Source organism: Doryrhamphus excisus, linkage group LG9 (assembly GCF_037039965.1).
Source record: "Doryrhamphus excisus strain RoL-2023G ecotype Guam linkage group LG9, RoL_Dexc_Guam_v1.1, whole genome shotgun sequence".
NCBI lineage: Eukaryota > Metazoa > Chordata > Actinopteri > Syngnathiformes > Syngnathidae > Doryrhamphus > Doryrhamphus excisus.
The window spans coordinates 20,390,802-20,403,071 of record NC_136365.1 but is presented as its reverse complement, the minus strand read 5'-3'; the positions used below and the strand labels follow the sequence as shown (position 1 = coordinate 20,403,071).

At 42.8% G+C, this 12,270-nt stretch overlaps 1 protein-coding gene across 1 annotated transcript; it reads right to left on the bottom strand.

Annotated features, from left to right (window-relative positions):
• Nucleotides 1-8,272: 8,272 nt before the first annotated feature.
• Nucleotides 8,273-11,714, bottom strand: mmaa (metabolism of cobalamin associated A). The gene is made up of 7 exons (XM_058074508.2): nt 11,636-11,714; nt 11,030-11,425; nt 10,116-10,238; nt 9,875-10,045; nt 9,710-9,795; nt 9,478-9,627; nt 8,273-8,797 (listed from the first exon to the last, which is right to left on the bottom strand). Exons 1-7 carry the CDS (start codon nt 11,664-11,666, stop codon nt 8,510-8,512), a joined length of 1,245 nt encoding a protein of 414 aa, XP_057930491.2. The 5' UTR covers nt 11,667-11,714; the 3' UTR covers nt 8,273-8,509.
• Between the last annotated feature and the right edge of the window lie 556 nt (nt 11,715-12,270).

The following is a 12,270-nucleotide window of genomic DNA, read 5'->3' as shown; positions in this document are numbered from 1 at the left end:
TGATTGTAAAAGTACCAGATTGTATTCGCCACAATACAATAAAACTAGTATGTGGCCCAAAATAAATACATACATAAATAGATAAATAAATATAAAAAATAAATACAAAATGAAAAAAATACATAAATATATCTAATTTTTAATAAAAATAAATACAAATAAAAAATATTAAATTATATTAGGAAAGCAAGAAGTGAACAAATGTAAGTTACTGATTGTAAAAGTACCAGATTGTATTAGCCACAATACAATAAAACTAGTATGTGGCCCAAAATAAATAAATACATACATATATATATAAAATTTTAAATAAAAAAATACTAAATATTAAATATTAGGAAAGCAGGAAGTGAACAAATGTAACAGTTACTGATTGTAAAAGTACCAGATTGGAGGGGTAGGATTTAATAAGCTTTGCTTCTTCCTACTCCTTTTGGACATGTGGAACTGGGAACTGATTATGTGATGCATTCAATTGTAATCTGATGCATGTTCAAATGAAATAATGTCATATTTCAGCTATTTTTCTGTCAAGATGGTTGTGCTGAGTGTATACATTCATGAGGAAAAGAATGAACTTATATGCAAATGGCTGCAATGAAACAGAGTGAAAACATGAAGGAGGTCTGAATACTTTTGTATATGTATTAACTCTTTTAAGTACTTTTTTTCTTTTCAGCGTGGCTCTACTACTATTTGGTAAAATGTCCCATTAGACAGTAAACATGAAATCAAGTCATCTTCTAGAAATGGTTGCTATAGTTGTCATAGTTAAGAGATCATCCTCCTCCTTGGACAGGAGTTCATTCGGCCAACAAGAGACACCTGCATGCCACACAGCGCCAGGAAGCACAACGTCTGGCCGACAGTTGGCGGGGCCAGCGGTCCGGCACGCTTCAGAGCGGCTGGCACTGACAGCCGCCCATCTGCCCGAGTTGACGCGTCCGCCGCTGTTCCGCTTGTCCGGCGAGGACAAAAATGTGTCGCGGTGCCCTGGCAGAGCTTTGCAAAATGTCAATCTGGCGTGACAAACCCACGCAAGGCCCTCGCGGGGCTTCTGGTGGTGTTGTAGTGGCGGGTGCCTGGGATCAAATGGAGAGCCGGGCACATGCCAAGGTAACAACAACCTGAGCGATGCCATCTTGTCCTTAGCTTGTTGGGTGGAAAAAAAGAGGATGATTGGATGACACCGGCGGCTATTAGCTTGACAGTTACCTGCTTGCCATCAAGCTTCATGCTGGTACCGCAGCTTTAAATGCGGATCTGCATCCCATAGGCTCCGCCTATGGATACAGTCAAAGTGATTCGTTCATTAGGATCGCAGGGGGTGCTGGAGCCTATCCCAGCTGTCTTTGGGCGAGGTACACCCTGGACTGGTGGCCAGCCAACCACAGGGCACATATAGACAAACAACCATTCACACTCACATTCATACCTATGGACAATTTGGAGTCGCTAATTAACCTAGCATGTTTTTTTGGAATGTGGGAGGAAACGGGAGTAGCATCGTTGTAGCATCGTTGTTTAGACATTTTGTCTAAAAATGCACTCCCTTTTCTGTTTTCTTTGTTCTTCTTTTCTATCCCCTCCTGCTCCGGTCTGACCACTCCAAATTTGCAAAACAACAAAACATCATTAAATTCATTTTCTACCGCTTATCCTCACAAGGGTTGCGGGGGTGCTGGAGCCTATCCCAGCTGTCTTCTTTGGGTGAGAGGCGGGGTACACCCTGGACTGGTGGCCAGCCAATCACAGGGCACATATAGACAAACAACCATTCACACTCACATTCATACCTATGGACAATTTGGAGTCGCTAATTAACCTAGCATGTTTTTGGAATGTGGGAGGAAACCGAAATACCCGGAGAAAACCCACGCATGCACGGGCGAGAACATGCAAACTCCACACGGAGATGGCCGAGGGTGGAATTGAACTCGGATCTCCTTGGAATTTTTTTTTAAATCATTTATTTGACCATTTGTTTATACTGTAAATACTGGAATACTTGTTTATTTACAGTTTAGCATGCAGAATGTCTTCGGGCGAGACACCCTGGACTGGACTGGTGGCCAGCCAATCACAGGGCACATATAGACAAACAACCATTCACACTCACATTCATACTTATGGACAATTTGGAGTCGCTAATTAACCTAGCATGTTTTTGGAATAATGGAGGAAACCGGAGTACCCGGAAGAAAACCCACGCATGCACGGGGCGAGAACATGCAAACTCCACACGGAGATGGCCGAGGGTGGAATTGAACCAGTCAAAGTGATGCTTTTGTCAAATCGAACAGAGACAGCACAATTGTTCGAAAACTGTCTGAAAACCGAAAGACCTGTAATCAACTTGTTTTTCCATCAAAAGATCCAGCGATTAGACCGTGACGAAAGCTTCCTGAATGCATACACACACACACACACACACACACGGCAAATGCAACGTCTGCGGTTGCATCCACGGCGGAGAGGTTGCTATTAGGAATGAAATCAATTCAACTTTGCATGTCTTCTTAAAAAAGGTCAAAGCAAATTGACTCGGGAGGACAAATACATATTTCCTGTATGATATATTTGCTGTCAGCGCAGCAAGTGTGCAAGGTTATTAGTAAGTAGACCAGGCCAGTGGGGGGGGGGGGGGGGGGGGAGGAAGTCTATAGCGGTAATCAATAGACGCTTCACTGTGCTAACAGGACCTTCCTGCTAGTTACCATGGCTCTAAGAGGCCATTCCTTAGTGTGTAAACAAACAGATCTGGTTTTGTTCAGGTGGTACACAATTCCAAGTCAACATAAACATCACGAGTTGTTTCTATTTACTTACAGTTTGCCAAATTCAAACGTGGTTTCAGACTGAGGTTATGGTACAGCAGTCATCCATAAAGAAAGGGAGCAGTGGTGTGACGGGGGGGGTAAAGTGGGGGGGTTGTTCTTGCTGAGTGGCCGCCTATGACAGGCTGACCTGCACATTAGCAGGAGAGTGTGCGGCCCAGTGTTACCTGTCATATCTGGCACCCGTGTGACCGGGCCACTGGGCAGCCAAAAATAATAGAGACTGGCAAGAAGGGGCAACGAGGGGTCGTACACAGAGGTGTGGAGGGAGGGGGGGGGGGGCGTTCCGAGTAACGGGGACACATTCGGATGAGGGAAAAGGTTGTTTTAAAACCATTTATCCAGGTTTCTGTTCTGTATACTCATTGGAAAAGCGATGTGATATCGCTTCTGACCACCCAGAGATTAGCCTGCCCCCGTATGGGCGTACCACTTCATGGAAAACAGCTTTGTAAAAAAAAAAAAAGCAGGCTTCACAACACATCTTAAATTAGTCAAAAAAATACTAACAAAATGTACAAATTAATTCATTTTCTATCGCTTTTCCTCACGAGGGTCCAGCCAATCACAGGGCACATATAGACAAACAACCATTCACACTCACATTCATACCTATGGACAATTTGGAGTCGCTAATTTAACCTAGCATGTTTTTGGAATGTGGGAGGAAACGGGAGTAGCATCGTTGTGGCATCGTTCTTTTGACATTTTGTCTAAAAATGCACTCCCTTGTCTGTTTTCTGTTTTCTTCTTTTCTATCCCCTCCTGCTCCGGTCTGACCACTCCAAATTTGCAAAACAACAAAACATCATTCATTCATTTTCTACCGCTTATCCTCACAAGGGTTGCCTCCGGAGTACCCGGAGAAAATCCACGCATGCACGGGGAGAACATACAAACTCCACAGAGAGAGATGGCCAAGGGTGGAATTGAACTCGGGTCTCCTTGGATTTTTTTTTAATCATTTGTTTGCATTATAAATACTGGAATACTTGTTTATTTACAGTTTAGCATGCAGAATGTCTCCGGGCGAGACAACCTGGACTGGACTGGTGGCCAGCCAATCACAGGGCACATATAGACAAACAACCATTCACACTCACATTCATACCTATGGACAATTTGGAGTGGCTAATTAACCTAGCATGTTTTTGGAATGTGGGAGGAAACGGGAGTAGCGGCATCGTTGTTTAGACATTAGAAGGGTGGAATTGAACTCCGGTCTCTTAGCTGTGAGGTCTGCGCGCTAACCACTCGACCACCGTGCAGCCCACAAATATATACAACAATGAATAACAAATTTGTTTGGACCTCCAGTATGGACAAAAGGAGGCTGAAGTCACCTTAGGCGGGCCCGGATGCTAATTAAAGCGTGGGATTAAGGACGTGGCGCTGCCTGCCATGTTGGAAGGGCTCTCATTAACATGGCGGCTTCGGGGATGCGCCGAGCGCTGCCACAGGCTGCTGAAAAGTAATGGAGACATAATCAACCTCGATGTCTTCTACCTGGAGTGGGCAGGATTTTATAATAACTACGCGTGATGGGCCACGGGCCGCCAGTGGTGCTTGGATGAAGATAACCTCTTCCCTGACCACAGACCCCCTCCTTTGTGGCGCCCCAGCAGCGCTGGATTTCATTAATTGAGAGCTGGCAGCGTTGGGCCAGGGGTGAGTCATTCTGGTGGTGGGTCCCCCCCCCACCCCCTTACCACGATCCACCCGGATATCATCTTCTAACCATAACTACAAATAATTATTCACTCAAATCCATTACTGGAGGTCAATCAAGCATCCCAATCAGTTCTCAAGTCCAATTACCGCCGCCAAGGCTGGATACGTGCTTTCCTGCCAATGACGGCCCGGCCCACGGGCAGCACCGTTAAATTACACACTGCAAACATCGGCATGAGGTGGGTAATAAAGCAAAAAGGGGGGGGGGGGCACGCTGCGGCTGTCCTGCAGTGTCATCATCTCGGCAGAATTAGCGCATGCAGCGTACGACAAAGTCCTTCTCTGCGGTTCACACGGTAAGATATGTCTAAGGCCATCAGGGTGGGCTTAAAGAAGGCTGTGTGGGTGTGGGGTCGGTGGGGGGGTCTAAGCAGCATAACAAGCAGGATGTTGCTATAGAGCGATGCAGCTCTCCAAGCCCATTAGCCTAGCCTCTTCACGTGCACTGAAAGTGAGCTTGAAGCCATTCACACTATCGCTCACGGCGTTGCAGAGTGGCTGGACAACAAAGCATCCACTGTGTGTGTGTGTGTGTGTGTGTGTGTGTGTGCAAGTGACAGGCTTCTATGTAAGACATGCAGGGGCTGTGTTTTAAAAAAAAAAAAAAAAAAAGGGAGGGAGGGAGGGCGAGTGCGGTGTTATGTGGAGTCATGTGACAAGCACAGCAAACACTGAAGGCGACGCTTGGTTGGACCAGCTACGTGCTACAGCTAATACATGTACATCATCCCAGACACGGGCCCCCCCCATCACAGAACACAGACTTCCACCAAGGCCTGCTGCTAGTAATCCACAGTGGAACCTACACAAAGACAACAAAATTTACTGTTTTCACGTAGTAAAAACCCTAAAGTGGATTCCTTTTGAGAAACCTAATATTACTAATATACAACATAAGGTGGCTAGAAATATTTCAATATTGAACAAAGCAAAATTTACACTCTTTATTGCTCTCTGGTTCTACCATATCTTACTTATTGTGTGGAAATATGGGCTAATAACTATAAAAGCAATCTTCACTGGCTAAATGTACTGCAAAAAAAGGTCAGTAAGGATAATTCATAATGCCGCCTACAGAGAACATACTAACTCCTTATTTCTAAAATCACAAATACTTCAACTTGCTGATATAGTTCATCTTCAACAGCTAAAATAATGCATAAGGCTAAAAATAAGCAATTAGCTAAAAAATGTCATCCAATACTTCTCTACTAGAGAGGAGAAATATGATCTCAGGGAAGAAGTACATTTGAAACACTTATATGCTAGGACTATGTTAGCGTTAGCATAGCATTTCAGGATGTGGAATCAAACTATGGAATGGATTGAGTAAGGACCTCAAACAATGCACAACGATGAGCCAATTCAAGAAACAATACAAGCAGTTGATGTTTGCTAAATACAAGGATGAAGAGTCTTGAACCAGTCATGATGTGCTATATATATCACTATATTGACACTTACTATGGTACCCATTATGTCATTGGATGCTCATATCACCTCGTACTTTGGTATGTGACAAAAAAATAAAATTAAAAAAATAAATAAAACTAAAAAAAAGCAAAATTAATCAAGTAAAAAACCTTAAAACTATATTATGAAAGCAGGACGTGAACAAATGTAACAGTTACTGATTGTAAAAGTACCAGATGGAGGGGTAGGATTTAATAAGCTTTGCTTCTTCCTACTCCTTTTGGACATGTGGAACTGTGAACTGATTATGTGATGCATTCAATTGTAATCTGATGCATGTTCAAATGAAATAAAACCATTACCATTACAAAATTAGCCACAATACAATAAAACTAAAATCTTTGAAGAGGGATGCATTGGCGACTCAAGTGAAGAAGTGAAGAATGGGTAGTTGGGACACTATAGACAGATTCCAGGGGATGTGTTCATCACTTTCTTTATATGAATTTGGCTTTGTTTTCTGCATACTAAACAATAATTAAGATGTGTTTTGATATTGGGAATGGTTTAATTGGATTGACATTATTTTGTATAGAAAATTTGATTCCATGATCATATGGTTTGGTTTCCATTAGACTTTTTGGAATGAATTAATGACAAAAATCAGACGTTGTACTCTATTGGTAGAATGAATAATGTTATTTTGTCACATCAAGTGTGGCTTCATTGGAGGTGCAGCAGCTTGAGAAAATAAGAACTTTCAAATTTCAACCATAAGCTAACTTTTGTGACATCACAGTCCAAATGAATTGCTTTTCCCACCATGTGTGACATCACCTGCTCTGAACACCCGCACAACACATACACTGCATGCGTCCCCTCCTGTGATGAGGCTCCGCCCACAAATTGGACGACAAAGACAAGGAGTTATACAGCGGTCCTGCAATCGCACACGACAACCAAGAACCTGACTGCATCTCTACTCCGGACTGCTGACACCAAAACACACACACACACACACACACACAACCTCAGCACTTAATTGAAGCAATGCAGAGAAACGTTGCTCACACGTGGACAAGGCCAAGATGGCTGCCAAGTCCGAATGTATGTACGTGCAACCACAGCATGTGCGAGTCCACAGCTGCAGGAGAAAAGGCTACAGTGTGTCTTTGTGTCATCGGATCTTAATGAATCCATCTGCATTCAGCAGGCGTCATCACACTCCTCCGGTGCAGCCCCGACATCGACCCCGGAGGAGGCCATTCAAGTTGGATTGTGGGTGGTTCAGAATTACCGGTCAGGGTTTTTTTTTTTTGCCTCAAAAAGGCAGGCAACGGTGCAACAGTGAGTGATCATGTTTTCACCTCTGAGTAACTCAAAGCTTCCTGAGTGGAGAATGGATGGCAGCAAAGAGCAAGGGGGCGGGGCGTTAGAGTGGGTCCAATAATTAGGGCAATGACTACAACCTGGCCAGAGTAGTATTATGACGCCCTCTGGTGGCAACAGAAGATTTAACACCATACATGCTTACTGTCGCTGGGGGGTATCAAACTCCAAATTAGTCTGAGCCGCATCAAGTACTCACTTCAAATCATAAAAATCATAAAAGAACTAACGCTTTAATCATCACACAGTAACTTAACACTTTGTTAGCAGGTACTGTCGATAACACATACATACAACTGCTATTACTAGTGGGGATAATAACTATGTTAACTCGAAACAAAATGCTATCGGCTTTGTAGCATGCATTGTGGCACTTGTTTTATAAAAAAAAAATGATAGTTATATTTTTAGAGTTAATATAGTTGTCAATGCTGTCATTAAAGTCTGAGCCGCACCAAGTGCTTACTTCAAAATCATAAAATCAGAAGAGAAATCATAAAAATCATAAAAGAACTAACACTTTAATCATCACACAGTAACTTAACACTTTGTTAGCAGGTACTGTCGATAACACATACATACAACTGCTATTACTAGTGGGTATAATAACTATGTTAACTCGAAACAAAATGCTATCAGCTTTGTAGCATGCATTGTGGCACTTGTTTTATAAAAAAAAGTTGATAGTTATATTTTGATAGTTAATATAGTTGTCAATGCTTGTCTGAGTTGTCTGAGCCGCATCAAGTGCTTACTTCAAAATCATAAAATCAGAAGAAAAATCATAAAAATCATAAAAGAACGCTTTAATCATCACACAGTAACTTAACACATTATTAGTTATATCTTTAGAGTTAATATAGTAAATTAAAATAAAGTAATTAAAATGTCCTTTATTTTAATAATGTAGTTATGATGTTGACATACTTTTAGGCAACGTATTGTGCAAATCTTTACAAATGCGCCTAGACATCACTAAAATTTACGACGAATTCCAGTTGTCAGTGAAGTGTTCTTCTGCGTTCTGCATAAAAACGTCCTTTGAAATGGCACAGATTTGTTTAAAAGAAGTCAAGTATTGATAGGATTGATTGCACAAGATGTCGCTGAACGAGCCATCCACCCCCCCCCCCCACTGACTACGACGACGACAGGAAGGCTTTGAGCAGCAGGTCAGAGGCCAGGCCGGGGGAGATGTCCCCTCCGGCGACTCTGCGCTCCAGTTGGGGCAGAGCCTCCCCGACGCTGGGGTGATGCTGGAAATGGGTGAGCACGTTCTCCTGGATCAAGCTCCACATCCAGACCTTCTGCTGGGCCCTGCGTCGGCCTTGCAGCTCGCCGCTGGCCGACATGGCATCCCGGTAAGACTCCATTGTGGCCCACACCTCAGGAATGCCTTCGCCGACGTGCGAGGAAGCCCGCACGACCTGAAGAAATCGGGCAGGGTTGCGGGATTGAATTGTGTGTCTTTGCTTATTCCACTGCTGGCGGACGTTGACGGACGTCACGAAATAGACTTGGACAGACTTTGGTCATCCACGGAGGAAATTGCTTTGATAAAATGAGATGCTGCCATTTTCTCAAGATGAATTGTGAACTTGTTACATAAACTGCCGTTATGTACAAAAGCCCATCAGTTAGGGGTACAGCACCTTGTCACTGAGGTTATACCCACATCTCGACATATTGGACTCTGGAGTGTTACCTTAGAGTCCAATAATTATTATTAATCTATTTTCATATACACATACAAACTGTACTGTGACAGAAATGAGTCATATGATGGAGAATAACCAACATTTCCAAATTCCATACAAGTGTTATTATAAAGCCTCATTAATACTTAGTAACACTGTATAATAAAGCTATTTAATTAGGGGTTGGGATTTGGGTCAAGAAAGGATGGGGGTAGGGGGGTCAATGATGGTGGACTGGATAGGAAAGGTGGTCAGGGGATGATGATGTTGAATAGGGCGGGGATGATAAGATGGAGAATTGAAGCTGGGTTCAATGGCATGGAGGGGGGTCAGGTAGGAGAACTGATTTTGGGTCGGAGGGCCATGTTAGTTCACGGGGATTTTTGGGTCGGGGACGGGATTCCACTCACCTTGGGGTTCCATGACTTGGACTGCCTCCTGAGTAGCTTCAGAGCACTGGTGTACTCAGTCTGGATCCTCCTGGCCGGCACCACTAGGTCTCCATCCGACTTGGTCACCACCACCAGGTCAGCCCGTTCAATGATGCCCCTCTTGATACCCTGGAGACAATTATGTTGGAGAACTTGAAAAACAAACCAGAGACAACATCTACTAACATCAGTTTTTGCTTTGTTTTCTCACCTGCAGTTCATCGCCCCCTGCTGGTGGAATCAGCAACACAAACATGTCAACCATGTCCGCCACTGCAAACTCTGACTGTCCCACACCTGAAAACAAAAAAATTGATTAAAATGTGCTGAAATTGTTAATATTTTTCTTTAATAAAAGATATCCAGCATATCCTACCCACAGTCTCCACAAGGATGATGTCATACCCAGCCCCCTCACAGAGAACGATGGCTTCATTCGTCGTCCTGGTGACCCCGCCGAGCGTTCCCGAGGTCGGCGACGGCCTGATGAAGGCGTTCATGTCCCGAGAGAGTTCTGTCATGCGGGTCTTGTCACCCATCAGAGAGCCTGCAATGACAAATGAGGACAAATCAGGACTCATCGTCGTCATATGTGTTTTCCGCTCCAAAGACGCTACCTCCTGTCGTGCAGGATGACGGATCAACAGCCAGCACTGATACTTTGTGCCCGCGCCCTGTCAGCATCTTCCCCACCACCTCGATGAATGAGGACTTCCCTGCTCCTGGAGGACCGGAGAGACCTGGAAAACATGAGCCAAAAAGTATGTAAAACTGTATTGTACAGAAACATAAATCATAATGGGATTTCAAAACCACCTCTCCCATAGAAAGTAAATTAAACTGAATACTACCACAATTACAGAATCTTTTTACGAGGTAAACGAGGGTCATACAGGTGTAAAATTAAGTTGACCAATGGGTACTACAGCTACATTTATATTAATCTAATTAAACTAAAAGTAAAGTAAAACTACTCACCCAAAAGCTAAAGTTTTAAATTTAGAGGCATATTTTTCCAATACTTTTGGTGTTGAATTCCAAATTACACCACTTCAGGAGCGTTTGAATTTGTAGTATAGTCTTAAAATCATGATATTGTAACAACTGAGGTCAAACAAAAATGACTGATCCACTCATGTATGACATAAAAGAAGATCTGAGGACATCATGTGAAAATTCTCACAAGAGTTGTGTGATTTTCCAACACTTTTGGTGTTGAATTCCAAATGATACCACTTCAGGAGCGTTTGAATTTGTAGTATAGTCTGAAAATCATAATATTGTAACAGCTGAGGTCAAACAAAAATGACCAAAAAATGGTCGATCCACTCATGTATGACATAAAAGCAAATCTCAGGACATCTTGTGAAAATTCTCACAAAGTAGCGTGGGACTTCAGTTACAATCTGTTACAGTTGTAACAGATTGTAACTGAAGTTCCATTATTTTCTATGTGAAAACTTGATACAAAAGAATAAGCTGCAGGAAGACCGGTACGCCGCAAAACATTTTCCATTTTCCAACCACACACCTACTCTAAAAGCCAAAGGTTTCCCATCATTCCGGTTCTCCTGCTCCCTCCTGTAAGACAACACCCTCTGGAGCAGAACCTGGGCCAGTTCTTTCTTCCGGGGATGCTGCGTCTCCACCAGGGTGATGGACTCTGCAAGAGCGGCCCGCTGTCCCCCTATGAGTCCATCATAGAGTTTATTTAGCAGCCTCTGCTCAGGCCCGCTCAGGTCCGGGATGTGGTGGTTCAAAGCTGTGCTAGCACTCCTCCATTGATGATGGATGTGACTACATGGTATAGCACTGTTGGGTCCCCGAATGAGGCATGTCCTTATGGGTGAAGAGGCATTGGATGTAATGTGGCGGAGAAGCGAGTAGCTTAGATGTCTCATTGGCATGGCGTATCTTAATGGCGCACCTACAAGAGAAGAAAACTGTAAGTTGTCATTTTTACGTTAGCTAGTTTTAGCTCGGGTATGGTAAATGGGAAATTACGGCGTCTCAAATTATAAAACAGTTTAAGTTCAAAAGTACGGCGCACATTAGTTAATTAAAATAAATACATAAATATATATAAATGTCGAATGTATAAGCGTAAATAAGTCTGTAACAAACAAAACAAACTGACCTAGGGTGTGCTCCATGGACGACTTACACATATACTTCCTGCTTCCGGTGGTGGTGCTTCTTGTTTCCGGTGGCCGAGTAAATACACCTGCGCCACAAATTCGTAAGTAAACGTTATAGATTATTCATGATAAACATTTTAAACCCAAACAACGTTTTCATACATATTTTTATTTAGTATTTAAAATGTTAAACAACAGTGCTGGAGAACACTTTTACGCCAGCAGATGGCAGCAAAAGCTTAATGTTGTGTTTTAACGAGGTGTCAAAAATAGCTCGAAAACTGCGGTATCTAATTTACTTTTTTTATTTATTATTTATTTTTTACTTTATTTATTACATTTAACTTTTTGTTCAGAATGACGCAAGCGCACCACGTCAAGCTAGCCCTCTGTTATGATAGCAAATGGAGCCACAATAGTGTCCCCACACAGTGCCTGACACATTTTAATAACTTTATTAATACCTGATACATTAACAGCAGTGTAATTCCAACACCAGATATGTATCTCCAATTCATAAACACATCTCCATCATTGTCAACAGACAACGGTGAGATGCATTCAGGGACACTCCGAACATCACAAAAAAATCTTTATTTGTTATCGCACAAATCCCAGAAAATACATCTACACT

Coding starts and splice junctions, on each gene's coding strand:
- mmaa (XM_058074508.2), bottom strand. CDS start 11,666: ATGTGTAAGTCGTCCATGGAGCACACCCTAG. Junction 11,426..11,635: donor GTCCATGGAGCACACCCTAG/GTCAGTTTGTTT, acceptor CTTCTCTTGTAG/GTGCGCCATTAAGATACGCC. Junction 10,239..11,029: donor ACCTTTGGCTTTTAGAGTAG/GTGTGTGGTTGG, acceptor CATGTTTTCCAG/GTCTCTCCGGTCCTCCAGGA.